The 19,002-nt window shown below is 41.5% G+C and overlaps 1 protein-coding gene across 1 annotated transcript in view; it reads right to left on the bottom strand.

The window, feature by feature from the left end:
- xkr7b (XK, Kell blood group complex subunit-related family, member 7b) overlaps positions 1 to 18,786 on the bottom strand; it is a gene marked incomplete at its 3' end in the record, with an annotated part of 46,644 nt that extends 27,858 nt beyond the window's left edge. The window contains exon 1 of the mRNA XM_079519909.1: positions 18,137 to 18,786. Coding sequence (XP_079376035.1) covers positions 18,137 to 18,771 — 635 coding nt within the window. The 5' untranslated portion in view covers positions 18,772 to 18,786. The remainder of the gene's footprint in view (positions 1 to 18,136) is intronic.
- Positions 18,787 to 19,002: the final 216 nt, after the last annotated feature.

Raw genomic sequence — 19,002 nt, 5'->3', positions numbered from 1 at the left:
ATGAGGATTGTATACTGTGTACACACCCGGAAGAATACGTGATTATACTACTACCAACCAAAAGTAGAATACGTGATTATACTACTACCAACCAAAAGAATACGTGATTATACTACTACCAACCAAAAGAATACGTGATTATACTACTACCAACCAAAAGAATACGTGATTATACTACTACCAACCAAAAGAATACGTGATTATACTACTACCAACCAAAAGTAGAATACGTGATTATACTACTACCAACCAAAAGAATACGTGATTATACTACTACCAACCAAAAGTAGAATACATGATTATACTACTACCAACCAAAAGAATACGTGATTATACTACTACCAACCAAAAGTAGAATACGTGATTATACTACTACCAACCAAAATAATACGTGATTATACTACTACCAACCAAAAGAATACGTGATTATACTACTACCAACCAAAAGTAGAATACGTGATTATACTACTACCAACCAAAAGAATACGTGATTATACTACTACCAACCAAAAGTAGAATACGTGATTATACTACTACCAACCAAAAGAATACGTGATTATACTACTACCAACCAAAAGTAGAATACGTGATTATACTACTACCAACCAAAAGAATACGTGATTATACTACTACCAACCAAAAGTAGAATACGTGATTATACTACTACCAACCAAAAGAATACGTGATTATACTACTACCAACCAAAAGTAGAATACGTGATTATACTACTACCAACCAAAAGAATACGTGATTATACTACTACCAACCAAAAGTAGAATACGTGATTATACTACTACCAACCAAAAGTAGAATACGTGATTATACTACTACCAACCAAAAGAATACGTGATTATACTACTACCAACCAAAAGTAGAATACGTGATTATACTACTACCAACCAAAAGTAGAATACGTGATTATACTACTACCAACCAAAAGAATACGTGATTATACTACTACCAACCAAAAGTAGAATACGTGATTATACTACTACCAACCAAAAGTAGAATACGTGATTATACTACTACCAACCAAAAGAATACGTGATTATACTACTACCAACCAAAAGTAGAATACGTGATTATACTACTACCAACCAAAAGTAGAATACGTGATTATACTACTACCAACCAAAAGCACCAATGATGACTATAAACACATGAGACATGCCACACAGATTGTCATTGCTGTGGGAAACCTCCTACTGTATGGAAACCTCCTACTGTATGGAAACCTCCTACTGTATGGAAACCTCCTACTCTATGTCCAAAACAGAAATAAAAAAATAACCTGTTCCAATGGATCCAACGTGGTTATTGTTTGGTCCCAAGCTCTTGTTAATACATTGGTTCAATATTTATAAATTCAATTTCACTTAAAAAAAAATAATAATAATAATACAAAATAGCAGATCTATAAGCTCACAACTCATTGGGATGTATAGTATGTAGAGTAGGGCATTAATTTATAACATTTATTTAAAAAGACAGCAACACTATTCTCTGCAATGCAGCTAAACAAGCTATGAAGATATGAAAACATTAAATGTAACTGTACAAGATCAATGTTATGCCAAAAAAAAGGAACGCTGTTCCAAATTTAGCCTATTTGCAAATGTGTAATAATGGCTTTTAAAGCTGCAATGGGGCAGCAAATTGTACAAACATGAATGAATAGAATATGAATAGCCTTATTCATGCAGTTGTAAAATGCTGTTTTATTATATGCTCGAGGCGCTTAAAATTTTAAGGGGTGAATTACAATGAGAGAGACCAGAGAAAAATGCCTCGGCAGCAATGTTAGAAATCAACCAACAGTGTGGAGTACAAAAGGCCTTATTTCATTGTGGACGCGTAAAATGTATTATATTTTTAATGGAAGTGAATTAAAAAGCAGAGGTGGGGTTTATTAAAGCTGTTTGAGAGATGTTCGAATATTAGAGCCTTAAGATATAAAATGCCTGATCAAAACCTTACTCTACCTACATAGTACATTTGTGACTGAGATACAGTGTTTTGGGACTTTTTTTTCTTTTTCTCAAATTATTAAAGTACAGAACCTATAGAGTTAATGATGTGTCATTCATTGAAATGGGAACATATAGGCATTAGACCACAGACCCTCAGGACTCTGAGCGTGTATGAATAACCAAATGGATCATTACAGGTTCATTTGGTTATCTTTATACACTCTCACAGTTACACACCTCTAAAAAGGGTCCATTTGGCTCTTTTGAGAACAGACCTAGACTATAAAAACAAACAAACCAAAACAAAATGTACAGTTCCCTGTATTTTTAGACTTCTGATCGTTCTTTCTATGCATAATTATACGTGTTCAAAAGGGAAAACACTCTGGCAACCTTGGTGGACGACATCCCTGACACTAGTTCGCTATCTGGGGAGGTTGTTGCTTCAACATAACAAGCAAAACGCGTTGTGGCTTGTGGTATAAATGTCATGGGACACCGTCATAGGACTAAATATATAAAAATCATGCTTTACAGTGAAGAAATAGAACGTTGGTGGTGGGGCAACGGTTTGAACCCATTCTCAGTGGAGTTCTAAGGGTAAAGAAAAGCACTGATGGTGTCAGCATTAGGTGTTCATTTCCAAGACACCTGTCGCACCCAAAAGGCTCCTCCAAGCAGCCGCCCGGCTCACAACTGTCTCCCCCAACATTACCACATTTCTCCTACCCTAGCATCCCTGCACTGGCTAGCAATCTCTTTTAGAATTGATTTAACTTTTTTACTCATCATGTTCAAGACCAGGTCTGGTCTAGCCCTGTATGAACTGCTCTCGCCCATATGAGCAAATCGGACTGATGAAATCAGACTCCCTGAATCATTGCCTTTTTAGAATTGCTTGTTTTAGAATGTCTACGAAGTTTATTTTAATGCTTAATACTATTTTATGTTATTCACCATGGTTTTATCTGTCTTCTGTTGTGTTGTGTTTATTTTCTTTCTTGTTTGTAGGACTTTGTAACGCTCCTTGAGAAGTGCTATAAATAAAGTTTGTATTAATGTTATTATTACTAGACTGGTGCCTGTCTGTCTGTCTGTCTGTCTATCCTTTTATGCCCATATATGGAGTGTCAGACATGCTCAAATATGGCCAGTCTATGACAACATATTAATGGCGTTCGTTTTATCGCTAGCGTATGTTTTATCGATATTTGGGAGTAATCACCGATGAGCATGACGAGTTTTAAGTCGTCTGTCCCATACTGTATATGGGAATTGTAGGGCATAGCGTATCGAGCATATCGGTCTGGTCAGCGATTATTGCATGACTGGACGCTGAGTGCTGCACTCAGGTCCTTGGCCAAGCACGCGCCAAGTTTGAAGTTGGTCGACAAAACGGCTCTTGAGATAGGCTATGACCTACAGACACTATGCACACACAGATGGACAGACAGATGGCCGGACAGAGATTTCATTTATAGTAGAAATATTCTTACATTTCCGGTGTTGCTCAATGGGTAGAGCAATGCACTACAATTGCAAGGGAGGAGAGTGATAGAATGAGAGAAACTGAAGGGGGATTGAGAGAATTGTATGTATCTTTGCATGTACAGTATCGTTGCTGTCGGGAGGAAACCTCCTAACTCCATTTTTGAGGTTTTACATTTTTTTTGTTGCATAAATCAGTGCAGTTGAACACCCTTTACGTCTGTGTGTTGTTTCAAAAATATTGAACCAATGGAAAGTAGTAAAAAACGCTTTGGACAAAACCTCTTTTGTCCAATGTGTTTTCTGTTTGTCTGTTGTTTATTTTGACATTTTACATTATGCTGCAGTAACGTATCAATTTCCCTGCGGGGATAATAAAGTACATCTCATCTCATCTCTCATCTCATCTCTTAACTCCATTGGACCCTCAAACTGTCTGCTAAAGCAGCTAAATCCACCACCTCTCCCCCTATCATGGAAGTAATTGATCAATATATAAAGTCACAACACCAACTTTGATGAGGCATTGCTTTGTTTTCAAAATATAAGGTTTTCTTGAACATTTTGGAGTTAGGTGGTTTCTTCCCGACAGCAGAGATATGTTATGTATTCAAGTTGGAGAAAAATAATAGGCTACATGAAAACATGATTTTTTTTACCCTGGAAATATCCTTTCATATAATTTTGACCTGCCTGTCAAACAAGCGGCAATAACACCCGAAAGGCATTTAGTTCAGACCAAGCAAGTTGAGCAAAGAGAGACAGGATAATGGCCACAGAACAACAACAGGGAAACAATAACTGTGTTTAGGTGGGGCTATGGGATTCACTGGGGCTTATTTAAACACGCACGCACGCACGCACGCACGCACGCGCGCACACACACACACACACACACACACACACACACACACACACACACACACACACACACACACACACACACCACAGAAGGCGGATGTGCCAAGAGATCAGAGAGTGTTTTACCTAGCTGAGACACTCATGTATGTGTGAGCACGCGCATGTGTGTGCACCTCCATATAATGACATGCACCAGCGAAGCACAGAGGAAACAGGCCGTCAGCCTACAGTACAGGTTAGTTTTAGAGATCATTTCAACACATTGGAGAGAAGCAGACAAAGAACCACAACGAAGTAGGAGAAAGGAATACGAAACTAGAAAAAGTGCCCTTCTGAGCACAGGTCTCCACCAGGAGGATAAGAGTGTGTGTGATGTTTGGCAAAATGAGTAATATAAACATGTTTTTTTTTCTTGTTTTGCAACAATTTTCTTCATTTTGTTGAGGAAATGCAGAGCATCATAGCATATCTGAGGATAGAATTTTGGATGAGCAGGACATTGCAGCCTGGGTCCCTGCCACACAATTATGTTCAGATGACACTTTCGAAACAAGGGCAAAATATAGGCTATGTACATGTAAAATCTAACAGATCTGTGTTGAACACGTGACTATAGTGTATACCGATTTGCGTGATGTATGGATACAATCTTTGCGAGTAATATAAAGAAATGTGTTTTGCAAAAATCGGCCTGATGGTGGCGCTACAACAGGCAGATGCGAATAATGTAGGGCAAAGGTGTTTCCTTGGCCTCTAGGGAGTGCGCATACAAAGTTGTACACAGATCGGTGCAATTATAGGTAAAAACAGGAATTGGCCTGTTATAGCGCCACCATGAGGCTATTTTGAAAATGTTTAAGTGGCATTTTATCCTCTGCCTAGTGGGAATGTGTGTGCATAATTGCACGGAAATCGCACGCTGTGTTAAGATTTGAGACATTTTGTTGAAAACGGACCAATCCTGCAAACTTTGGAAGGCAATCTTAGCCATTGTGGATGGAATATGGGGAAGCGGACAGATCCGTGTTGATCACATGACTATAGAGATTGTGTGTACCGATTTGCGTGATGTGTGGATAAAATGTGTACGAGTAATCTACAGAAATGTGTTTTGCAAAAGTTGGCCTCATGGTGGTGCTATAACAGGCCGTCCAGGGAGTGTGTGTGCAGAGTTTGCCGTTGTCCAGGCCAACGGTGCCGGAGATTAGCTGTACACGGATGGACGGACACACACACACACGTCATTTCTACGTTGATTGTATACATATGTACCGGTATGGGTGTGTTTCATGAAAACTAGACCGGGCAACCAGCCTACTCAGAGACCATAGTGTCGGGGGACGATGTAAATACGATAACACGTAAGTGTCCATGGTACATCACATCATGATGCTGAGGTATACTGACTCATCAAACAAACGTATAAAATACCTAGCCTTTTATTTGCCCTGGGTGAGGCAGATGATCAAAGGATCAAAGGGTGATAACTGATATCAAGGGTGGTAGCTGACCAATCCACCATACGCTCAACTGGAAGAGACTAGAGGGACATTCGTGGGTATACATCAAATATATCCTTTAACACAGAGTATAAGGTAGAGCTACGCTCTACCTTATACTCTGTGTTAAAGGATATATAGATAACATTTTTATGAAAAATAAGAAAAAGAAAAGAATACATTCACAGAGCTTTTGAAACGGTTTTGGATATACAGTGACAGCAACATTTTATTCAGACCCCCTTTTGGGTCTATAGTCCACGGCGTGCACTCACTCCCCTTACTGTCATGGCCCTTGAGCCGAGTCGTGACACATGGCTGTTGTCACTGCAGTCAAATAATTTTCAATTAGGCTAATATAGACAGACAGACATTCACATGAATAAAGTCTACTTTTAATTTACGTTTTAATCCCTGGAGGGAAATTGAATGCAGACAGATATATTAAATCAAACAGGTATACTAAACACACACACACACACACACACACACACACACACACACACACACACACACACACACACACACACACACACACACACACACACACACGTGTGTGTATATACGTGTGTGTGTATATATATGATTATAGTCAAACATTAAAGTGTGGAAAGAGCACACTGAATAAATATTACATGAGGTTGGGTTGCAACAACCAAGGATTGATATTTCTGGGTCATTGCTGACGGGGTTTGTGCACCCCTGGTTTAGAGGCATAAAAAAACACTTGACATGTCGCTCCTTACATGAGACACTTTTGATACCGTTAGGGCCTGCAGTAAAACAGAATGATTATTAACGTCATCTGTTTTCTAACATACTTTAAATTAATTTGCACATTAAGATTTTTAAACTATCCGTAGCTATTAATGCAGTGGTGCCAGTTAGTTTAGTCCAACTTTGACCAGTCTGGTAAGAGAATGTTCTTCTACAAAGCTCTAATTTCGTTTCGTTTTATTGTGCTTTACAGTTATAGTTGTTTTCATATTGACAGAATGTCTATCTAATTAATACATGTCTACAATCAGTAGAGGCACCAGATACATATTATAGAGTCCATGAAAAACGAATCTAAATGAATACCTAAAGTATAATTACAGACACCTCTTCAATGTGTCCTCCCTCAGAAGATTATACATAATTGGAAATGGATCTGTTAAGGCACGCTTTTCCTAGATCCAAGCATCATCATTTTGGTCTTCCTGGTATTCAGGACAAGTTGGTTTATACAGACCCAGTGATTAATATTTAGTAGGTCTTGTATAAGAGAAGTGGACCGAGGCAACTGCCTTGTGGTACACCGTAATTTACAAGGTGTGAAACGGAAAACGGACCATTATAGTTAGTCAGCAGGGGAAGGAGGCCATAGTTAGCAAAGAAATGTTTGTTCTGATGACTGACAGCATTGCCCATCGGCACTGGCTGTGTCGCTTTAGTTTCTGACTGATCTCACTGTAGATGGAAATCAGAATATCAATCATGGCTGCCATGGTGGCTGCATTGATCAAATGCTATCTTGTCATTGTCTGTGACTAAATAAGGCTATGGGTACGTGATACACAAATTATCTTTGCCCTCTGTAACCAACCACAGGCCCAGCTACATCCGGCCCTCGGTTGGATAACCTCAGTCAATGACGAATGCCTTGCATGATTATAGATTGTATTACAATTGGCACAAATTCCCTGAAGATGACTGACAGTCTTACAACCATTACTACATAATGAATAATACACCTGCCTTCCTCTGCATGCATTGTTCTGATAGCATCAGTTGATCTTCAGGCGTATTCATCCAGCATAAAATACAAACATGTTGAAGGGCTCAAACGTGTGTGTGTGTGTGTGTGTGCGTGTGCGTGTGCGTGTGCGTGTGCGTGTGCGTGTGTGTGTGTGTGTGTGTGTGTGCGCGTGCGTGAAGTAAACACAATTATACCGTACACAGATATGCACGGACACACAGAAAATAGTATGTATCTAAAGAGAGAGTATATGAGAGAGAGAGCAAGAGAGAGACGGGAAGAGAGATAACAGAGAGAGGATGAATGGAGAGAGAGAAAGTGACAGATCAGGTGACAGAACAGGAAATAGTAGATCTCCGGATGCACACACGCACGCACGCACGCACGCACGCACGCACACAGTGATTAGCGGCTCCCTTAAGGGCTATATAATGAATTATTCAGCACAGACAGACATACAAACATATGGTAGACGGACAGACAGACAGACAGACAGACAGACAAGGCCTGGTCTGGCCTAGCGGTCCAGGCACCTATAGGCTGCTAATTCCGCCTGACAGCGTGTAGCGGGTTCGACTCCTGATCCCGATGACTTTTTCGTGTGACTTCCCATCTCTCTCCCCCCATTTCCTGTCAACTTACTGTATACTTAATAAAAGGCAGAAAAAGCCCCAAATATCTTAAAAAAGAGATGGACATACAAATAGACAGTCACATACATGCCATGAGTGGGCAAGAAAGGAAGAGGAAGGTGTTTTATATAAATGATTTTGTCACAGATTCATCGGCGCCTGGTCTGCATGCCACCTCCGCACATTCTTTCCTGTTGCTTTCCAGCTCCTTAATAACTGCACAGTAAAATCCTCATTGATGATTTAACAACAGACCGCCCGATATATCACTGGCTGATATATCGACCATTATTTGACTTTCTGGCATGCAGGCTCTACAACTATGAGTGTACAAATGTAACCAAATGAACCCGTAAGGGTATTGTACACTCTCTGAGTTACGGTGGATTGTACTGTGTAGGCCGCGGCGCCACCCATACCTCAACCATACCACACCACTGCTGAACTCATCTACATTGAGTGAAAGTTTCAGGATTTTTGCACAGAATTCTACAGTACCTTTGCACTGACTGTCAATGAAAGATAGTGATGGTTGATATTGTATTTCTTTCATTGTTTGTCCTGTGTTAATGTCTTAAGAGTATGTTACATGCATGTGACACCTTAACCAGAATGGATTCCTGCATGTCGTACTGTACATACTGGCAATGAAGTGTTTGTTTTCCTGGTGATTCAGCGTATTGGGACCTGAAGTCTGCCAGTGAGCTACTTTAGCTGATTATTAGACTGAATGGACAGCCGCACGCATGCACGCACGCACGCACGCACGCACGCACGCACGCACGCACGCACGCACGCACGCACGCACAGTACAGTACAGTATACTACAGTATATTGCAGAGTGCACAACAACAGCTAGTTTCAACTCGCTTCCAAATTCCAAATTAAGCAAATAGCACCCCATAGCATAGCAGCAGACATGTGGCACAATCAATGAAAATCCATTCGGCAAAAAATACAATTATGACCTTTGATGTCTTCAATCACGTGCTGTAGGCATATCAAGGGCGGACGCTGTTGTGGAGTTTGCCGCCCCCCAAAACTCCAAAACCCTTTGGAATTGGTGAGGCTAACATTTAGGCTGCTCTCAGAGAGGCATTTTATGAACAAAGACGCCAGTTTCTGGGGTGAAGAAAAACAAATCTGACACATTCTATATGCTACCTACGTGACAGCCTGCCTAAATATGTCCCGAGCCGCCCCCTCAGGTCTTCCACTGCTGGCCTGCTCGCTGTGCCTAAATAAATTGCAACTAAAAAACAAGTGAAGCAGCTTTCTGCTTCTACGGCGTCCTCACTGTATTGCATTACTGCTATTATTTGAATGTGTTGTGCATTGCAAGCACTTTGAACAGCATTTCATGTCAGGTGAAAGGTGCTATACAAATAAAGTTATTATTATTATTATTATAAAAAATCACATCCGTGTGAAGTGAGTGGTGCAACTCCATGTGGGGTCCCCAGGGGGTCCCCGGAACTTCCAGACCCACAGGAACACGGCCAGGGGTGCGGGCCGGTTCCAGCGAGCTGCCCCGCATCCAAAACGGTTGAGAAATGACAGTTACCGTGTGGGGGTCCCCAGGGGGTCCCTCTACTGTACTGTACTGTCACACCCAAAATCATCATACAGTTAATATGTGTGTGTGTATTAGGCTGCACAACAGTGACACTTGGTGATGAAAAACAACAAATAACAACACAAGCACATGATAGTGTCAGACATCAGGCATGACCAATCAATCTACGCAGGCACAGGGAGACAAACTATAAGCAGTGCCAGTGGCTATGGAAAGCCAAATAGGAAAAGGCAAATCATACACACAATACACCCACTGCCATATTCACAAAATATATATCACAACATTAAATGCAGTGATTGCATCCACATGATGTTATGTTATGTAATGATACTACAAAGTCGGTTAATATGATTTGTTTTTAAATGGGATACGCCACTGCTTTGCTAGAATGGATACACGTTGTGTAAGTGCATAAGCAATATGAAGCACAATCCCCATACTGTACAAGCATCTGCAGCTCTGACTTTCACTGGTTAAATAAAGATGGAAGAAGAAGTCACAGTTCCTATTTCAGTACTTAACTCACGCTCTCCAGAGATCCTGTACAATGAGGGTTTATGTAGGGAATCTGAAGGGAGTGTTGCTCAAGTCAAGGACACTTAACACACGGACACAGGTCACTGAGGACACACTCACACACTCTCCTCTCATCCACTATTAGAAAGCAAGGAAGGATCTGTGTCGTCTGTGTTGTGAAAAAATAGCCGATCAACAAGCTCACAACATGGCCAATATGGCGTGTGTCACGATGCGAGGCAGGAGAGATAGGACCCAAGTACAAGACAGACAGGCGGAGGCAAAGGAGCTCAAATGCAAGAGAGTTTAATGACCAAAACTCACAAAATTCCAGGACCAAACACAAAGAAAATACACTAGGAGAATACTAGGATAAAGAGTAAGAGCTTCAAAACTTGGAAATACACTAGGAAGTAGTATAAATACACAGGGAAAACAGGGCACAGGTGAACATAACTAAAAATCAACACAGGGATTGGCTGGGGGACTAAGAGGACAGGTGGAGAACAAAGACTAATAACAGTACAGGTTAGACAAGGCAGGCAAACAGTAACAGGGCAGACAGGAAACACTATGAACAAAACTACAAAATAAAAGCACACAAGGGTAAGGTAAACTCAAGGACTGTCTAAAGAGGACGAGACGCGAAGACAACATGGCGTCGTACGGGCGACGCCATGTTGCTCACATGGTGCTCCATGGAAGGAAAGAAACATGCGCAGTTGAGACCAGGAAGTTGGACATGACAAATCATAGATATGGCGCAAATGGCCCAGCAGATGGCGTGATGCCAATGAAAGGAGAGATGCTTGTACATATGTCACGTCCGACCAACATTACTGTCTGTGTGATGATCCATGCTGGGACTTACTTATCCATTTGCTGTTAAAACGTTAATATAAAAGGTAAAATGCAATGACGTGACATGATATGTACAAGCATATCTCCTGTCAGTGGCATCACGCCATCTGCTGGGCCATTTGTGCCATATCTATGATTTGTCATGTGAGCAACATGGCGTCGCCCGTACGGTCTTCGCGTCTCGTCCTCTTTAGACAGTCCTTGGGTAAACTCAAACTGGAACTAGGAAACCAAAATCACACAATACTTCAAAAATCTGCTATTTTCACAACTTGGCAAGTTTTTAAAATTTGCTGAATTTATTTGTATTTTATTTATTGAATTATCATGAAACATCTATAATTTGCATTTATTCGTGAAAAAGTTTGATTTCTTTTTTGAAAATATAGGAAATATTTTTGAAATAATTATAATGATAAAGGATGGAAATGATTAATGAAAGGTAATATTAAGTCGGGTAAAATTGGGTTTGAGATCCAAACCCATGTCTCCCACTGTTTGGGAAATGATGTCCAGGGGTCAGTGGGTCACCAACATGTCCGTACACAGACAAATGTGTCCGTGGCAAAGACTTGGTCTTGTCCGTGGCACATTTTAGATTTTCTGTTTTACACACCATTATAATGTTCTTATTTTTTATCATAACACCAAAGTCTCCAGGTTTTCTTCAGAATATGTATGGCAAGTATTTATTATGACATTATGTATGACACATTATGAGTCCAACTAAGGACCCCCTTAACTCCGTTTGGTTCCATTTGAAGACTCTCAGAGTTACAGACCTGTTATTCAGGGCTATCTATGGTAATATTATTTGGTTATAATATTTTAAATTATTTATAGATAGTATAGTATAGAACACAAGTGTACAAACATTTCTGAGATTCTATGTTAGCCAAGTAACAGTGAGTATGGAAACCAGACACATCTCCAATGCAAAAGAAAAGAAAAGCCCTTGGCAGATTAGTCTGGCCCTGCTCGGTTGTGATTGGATTTCGCTGCCCCCGGAGTTGCGGGGCACCAATCATAAAATATATGGGCATGAGGCATTTCTTTTAAATCCGCCCCTTGGAAATGCAGGTTCCAAACAGAGATTCCATTTAGTCAAAAAGATATGAAAATGTCTGCATACTGCATAGTATACCTGGAGATCTTATACTCTCCATGTCAAGACAATATCCTATTCATTGTTAATGGGTAAAATATACTGTAACGTCCCTTACGGGTAAATCTTTACACTTTCACAGGTAAATTAACACTCTGGATATTGCAATCTGTCACAAAAGGCTACCCAACCAGCCACTGAGTCACTCACAAAATAAGAAGGGAAAACCTTGGGGTACATGTAGCCTAGAATAACCAGACAATAAACAGACATAGAGTCAGACAGAGAGGCCCATGAGTCTCAAAAGAGAATGCTCTGGTGGGATTCCAGGAAATGGTACATTTCATTCTAGAGATGAGGTTCTTAACCACTACTACACCATCTCTGGTCACAACGTCAGATTCAGAATTCTCAACTTTATTGTGACATCACAGTTTTACAGGTATAAAGAAGTGGGTGAAATTAGTCTTTGTGCAAGCTCTGTCGTTTTTGTTATTTTCAGAAAATAAAGTATAGTCAATGGTGTTGCCGAGCTGTTGTTCACGAACAACATACTGTATGTAGGTGCTTATCCTTCAGTCTTTTGCACTTCAATACTGCTATAGGCACCTTGTAATTAAAATCTCTGCAGGTGCTTACTTCCTCTGCTGCTATGTTTACTGTGTTTATAAGAGTAAGAGTACTGTGAGTGTCAGCCACATACCTACAGTAGGCTACAGTACACTCAGGGGAGTTCTGTGGCAATGGAGTCAGCACAACGTAGTAGAACATCCATCCCTCTCACTTAAGGGAGAATTGGAGATGCCTTGCAGAAGTGAATACAATTGTGTCTGCATGACCGACACGACAGTGCCACTGCCTATGTTCACTGGAAATCTCTCATTTAATCACACGTGAAAATTAAATGAAAAATTAACTGCAACATGCCTGGCTCTCAATTGATATGTTGAACTTGATATTATATGATATGAAAAGCATCCCTTCTTGATCAATACACTCAAACTCTCCCTCCCCAAACGGCCTATTGTGACTTCTTGGGACAAAATTGACCAAACGTTTGACTGGACACCCACTTTGAATGTTATCAACCGATAATTCCCAGTAGGTTTCTTATCAAGACGATCTTATCGACCTACTGCATGTAGATTGGCATTGATAAAACGACCGGATTAAGGTTGGCGAACATGCGTTAAAGTTGGCGAACATGCGTTAAGGTTGGCGACTGGATTAAGGTTGGCGAACATGCGTTAAGGTTGGCGACTGGATTAAGGTTGGCGAACATGCGTTAAGGTTGGCGAACATGTGTTAAGGTTGGCGACTGGATTAAGGTTGGCGAACATGCGTTAAGGTTGGCGAACATGTGTTAAGGTTGGCGACTGGATTAAGGTTGGCGAACATGCGTTAAGGTTAGTGACTGGATTAAGGTTGGTGACTGGATTAAGGTTGGCGAACATGCGTTAAGGTTGGTGACTGGATTAAGGTTGGCGAATATGCGTTGCTACGTGCTTGCGGTTATGTTTAGGTGAGGGTATGAGGAGGCTTGTCGTTCTCAGTAGGCTCCCAGCATGTGCAGTAGACAGATAAGATCGGCTTGATAAGTAACCTACTGGGAATTATCGGTTGATTTTCACACGAATCCGCTTGACTGGAAGGGCGTACCCATCCATCTGGTGCCATCCCAGGCACCTCCGCACTCCAGGAATACAAACAGTTAAAACAACAGAGGCGCACCGTCTAAAGCGGAGTATGAGCCTCAAGAAGTACCACCGAGCGAGCCATCGGGCGAGTCACCATGCAGTCTTGCGATGTCTGCTTCAGCCGTCAAATCCATCCCAAGAAGTCACCCATTTCCATCTTGGGAGTGAAAATGTGTTGTCTTAATTCAACTTTCATGGAATTTCCCAGCATTATCTTATTCTGTTTCCTTCCACAACTGGTCGCCATCAAGATCAGAAATTTCAAAGGGCACTCAGAGATTCCCAGCTCTTCCTTGCATTGTGTCCTTGAGCAAGGCACTGTAATCCTAACTGTTCACAAGGAGCAGGTCAGTGCCTTGCATGGATGCCTCTGGTGTGTAGCCAGTCTGTTCCCACCGCAGCCACACTCCTCTCTCTCTCTCTCGCTCGCTCGCTCGCTCGCTCGCACGCACGCACGCACACACACACACACACACACACACACACACACACACACACACACACACACACACACACACACACACACACACACACACACACACACACACACACACACACACTGTACTCTATTGGTTTGATTTCCACAGATGACGGGGGGGTCATGTGGTTTATTGACATTTAACACCACAACCCCAACTTTACAATGTATCTAGAGGCCCGTAATCCTACATGGTAAAACCCCAGTGTTGATCTTACTCCAACAAGTGTACAAATGAATCCAAAATGGTCCTGTGGCATGAACTCACAATACATACAGACTACCCGTGAGTGACACCATGGGTTCACATCCTACTCATACTCACACACAATAAAATAATTGATCTTAAAATACTGCTGTATTATATAAAAGCTTTGAATGGTTTAGGGCCAAAATACATTTCTGATCATGTGCGATATCATGAACCATCCAGACCTCTCAGGTCATCTGGGAAAGGTCTGCTTTCTGTCCCTAAAACCAAAACTAAATGGGGGGAAGCAGCATTTAGTTTTTATGCACCACAAATCTGGAACAAACTCCCAGAAAACTGCAGGTCTGCTGCCACTCTTATTTCTTTTAAACCACGAATAAAGACCTTTCTGTTTGCCGCTGTCTTTGATTAAGTTACTTTTTCCCCCTCATTTTTTCTGGCCTCTGCACTGTAACTGTATCTGTTATGTTTTACTTCTTTTGTTTTATGAATCCTAATGTCATTGTATAATTGTGTTTCCTTTGCTTGATGTTCTGTGTAAAGCACATGAAATTGCCTTGTTGATGAAATGTGCTATGCAAATAAAACTGCCTTGCATTTCCTAGGGGCCGTATCCACATAGTGGTTTTTTGAGCTGAGGAATGCTTTGGATAACAAGTGATGGAAGTATTATTATTATTATTATTTATTTATTTTCACAGTTTTGTTTATTCAAGATTTCAGGGTATACAGTAAATCAAATAATGACAATATATGTGACACACCCATACGGAACATATCAAAGAGATAACATGTACATATATAAATGTTGTGACCACCATATGCAAAATATTGTGGTAGCATAAAAGAAAAATAAGTTTTATTTTTTATTTGTTTGAATAAAGTATCAACACCCTATTGTAGAAATAGTCTGTTACAAGTACAAGTTCGGTATTAAAAATATACTTAACACATATTGGCATCAAAATGTATACTTCAAGTATCAAAAGTAAAAGTACTCATTATGCATAAGGTCCCATTTATTAAAATGTACTGTATCAAAATGTACTTTGAAAATAGCATATCTACAAGCAGATCGGCTATTTTAAAATTGCTGAAGTATATATCCATTGGTCTGAAGTGGTTTTGCAATAACAATCACAATCTACAAAGTAACTACAAAATCACACCCGTGTGAACTGAGTGGTGTAAGGTCTTATATAGACTGATCAGCTGTGGTCTGACGTAATGTCTGACGTAATGAAATCACACCCGTGTGAACTGGGTGACCATAGCAACCATGCTCATTTTTTGGTACGAACAGACAGACAGACACGTAAACTAACAAAGCCAGTTGTAGGAGTGGTTTTACACCACTCAAAAATTACAATAATTATAGTAGAGTGAAAGTCAAATATTTGCCTTTGAGATGTAGTGGAGTAGAAGTAAAATGTATTGAAAATACTGGAAATACTCCAGTAAAGTAATACCTCAAAATTAACTTAACTTAACTAACCTACAGTACTTGAGTAAATGTACTTACATCACTGTGGATAACATGTTCAGAGCGCTTCAGAGCACACAGCATCTTGTTGATATAAGCGTTCTGTATGATGCTGATGATGAACCTACCTTAATATCAGCTCCCTCTCTCTCTACCCTGGCAGTCTGTCCATGCATTTACTTCATTTAGAGTATTTATTGGAATATAAAGATCCAATAAATAGGCTGAAGAAATTCAGCCACGAGCGCTGCCAACTAGGCATGTAACGATTCACTCAACTCACAATACGATTCGTATCACGATATGAGGTTCACGATACGATTTTTCACGATATTAAAAAATATACATATTTTAATGAGAAATTACCGTTTTAATTTGATATAATTTATCTTCCCCCCCTGAGATTTTTTATTTAACTACATTGCAAAAGAAGTAGCATTACTTTTGACAGTGCAGAAACATAATTGCCTTCCTTGATGAGCATCAACGACCATCATCACCTGGGCACAGACACAGACACACATAGCTCCCCTCTACAGTGCTCTACTACTGAAAGTGACTATCATTTCTCTCCAAAAGCACTTGAATATGATGGAATATGACTAAAGCTCACATTTCACATCACACACTAGCCCCCCCTAAAATCGCGAGTTTTTATTTCAATGAATCGATTCATATCGTCGGGATTAATATCGATATCGTTACATGCATACTGCCAACTGATGGATGAATGAATGAATGAATGAATGAATGAATGAATGAATGACATTGTAGCCTCAGGCAGAGGGCTACTGCTGGAGGGAGATCTAAGATCGTGCTTAGAGTATAGGTGAATGTGGCTTTTTAGGAATTCAAATTGAGCAGTCTGTTCAAACTGGGATCGATATCTAATGAACTACAGACCCTGGTGAATATCTTTCTTGGAGAATCAATTTCCTACAATTGATTCTGCACATTCTATGCCATGTTAAAGAATGTGACTTCTATTCTCACAAAATGCACAACACAGAAAATAAAATACAAATCTAAATTAAATCTAATAATTTCTTTCCCCCTGTATTGGAGTGCAGCAGCTGTGCATGGGGACACAGTGTGCTGGTGCTTTTCATTCTGGGTAATCAGGCACTAATCAGGGACACCAGGTGAATGTAATTAATGAGCTGGTAGAAAAGACAACTAGCAGCAGCTCTCTGGTTGTCCAGGAACATAGGTTATAATCACCTGTCCTAAACATTATGATGGGTGTTCTGTTAATACAAGTATAATAATCATTATACTGTATGTTGATACAAATGCACTGAGATGTTGAATGATTTGATCAGCCCCCCTGCCCTACAGACAGACAGACAGACAGACAGACAGACAGACAGACAGACAGACAGACAGACAGACAGACAGACAGACAGAAAGACAGACAGACAGACAGATACAACACTTTGAACTAGACTGGGATGTGAGACTGATATGGGTGACTTCTGGCTTGACTCTTCTAGGCTCAGTAGCCTGACATCTATAGTCTAATGATCTGAGCAACTCATTCTGGCGTGTAAGTAGTTAATGTTGGTCAGTCTTTCTTGATTGCTAAATAGTTGCAATTAGTGATCCATAGAGTAGAGTGCTGTGTAGCCCATCAGCATGCTATGCCTGCTCCTGCTGCTTTAGCCCAATTCATTCCTTTATCCTTAAAATCTATCACAGAAGTGAAATTAGTTCAAATTACGGTAATAATTTTGACACACACACACACACCCACACACACACACACTGATAAGGACGCACCCTCGCGCGTATAGGTACACGCACGCACAAGCGTATACATATAAACACGCACGCTGCACGCACGCACACATGAAGCATGTTCATCTTGGAAGCAGAATAGAAGGGGCAGTGGGGCACTATAGAACACGCACAAACCCACAAACACTTGAACACAGAATGACAGAAACACTCGTGCACAGTACACACCCCTCATTCAGTCATTCTCCACACCATACTATAGACTAGAGCGGTCCTACCTCCAGACTTGGCCCAACTGCAGGATGTGCAGCGCGGTCTGAAACACCCACATGCACACGATACAGCACGATATGCCACCGACTCTCCCCGGCACCGCGGACAGGCTCGAAGACGCACAGACCGGCGTAACGTTCGCGGCGTTCCCCGCCGCCGCCGATCCACCGCTGCGCCGCTGCTCGCTGTCCTTGGTGCTGAAGCTGCAGTCGCCCGCCGCCGCGGTCGCTCCACCTACCGCGCCCGTTCCGCAGCCGCCGTCTCCGCGGCTGAAATCCGAGTAGTCGTAGACGAACCACCTGAAACTCAACACCTGCACTACGGCGGAGGGCACGGCGACGAAGACGAGTGTCAAGCCGAACCACCAGTAGTCTCCCCTCAGGTAGTAGTCGGCGGCCAGCCACAGGTCGGTGGCGCCGTCGGAGAAGAAGACGAGCAGCGCGCAGAGCACCCAGCAGCAGTCCAGCAGGGTGTAGGGTCTCCCCGCGGTGCTGCAGCAGCGGGGCCGGGCGGTGCTGCCGCCGGCCAACGAGCTGGGATTCCCTGCCGCCACGGACAGGCTCCTTCTGGAGAGGCTCCTTCTGCTGGGCGGGTTGTCATCATCCACAGACACCGCGGCTCCGTCCGATTTAGCGGCCATGTTGGTTAGTGTAGGGAGAGGGAAAAAAGAGAGAAAGAGAAAGAGGTGGGGAAAGAGGGGAGAGAGGGGTTGAGTGTGTATGAGAGAGAGGAGGGGGCTCCAATGTGTGTGTGTGTGTGTGTGTGTGTGTGTGTGTGTGTGTGTGTGTGTGTAGGAGCGTATGGAGCGTGATAGGAACGGAGGGAGAGAGAGGGGGAGAGAGAGGGAGAGAGAGACATTACATCATAACTA

The sequence above is a fragment of the Electrona antarctica genome (assembly GCF_951216825.1).
Source record: "Electrona antarctica genome assembly, chromosome: 2".
Taxonomy (NCBI): Eukaryota; Metazoa; Chordata; class Actinopteri; order Myctophiformes; family Myctophidae; genus Electrona; species Electrona antarctica.
This window is presented reverse-complemented; position numbering and strand designations above follow the sequence as displayed.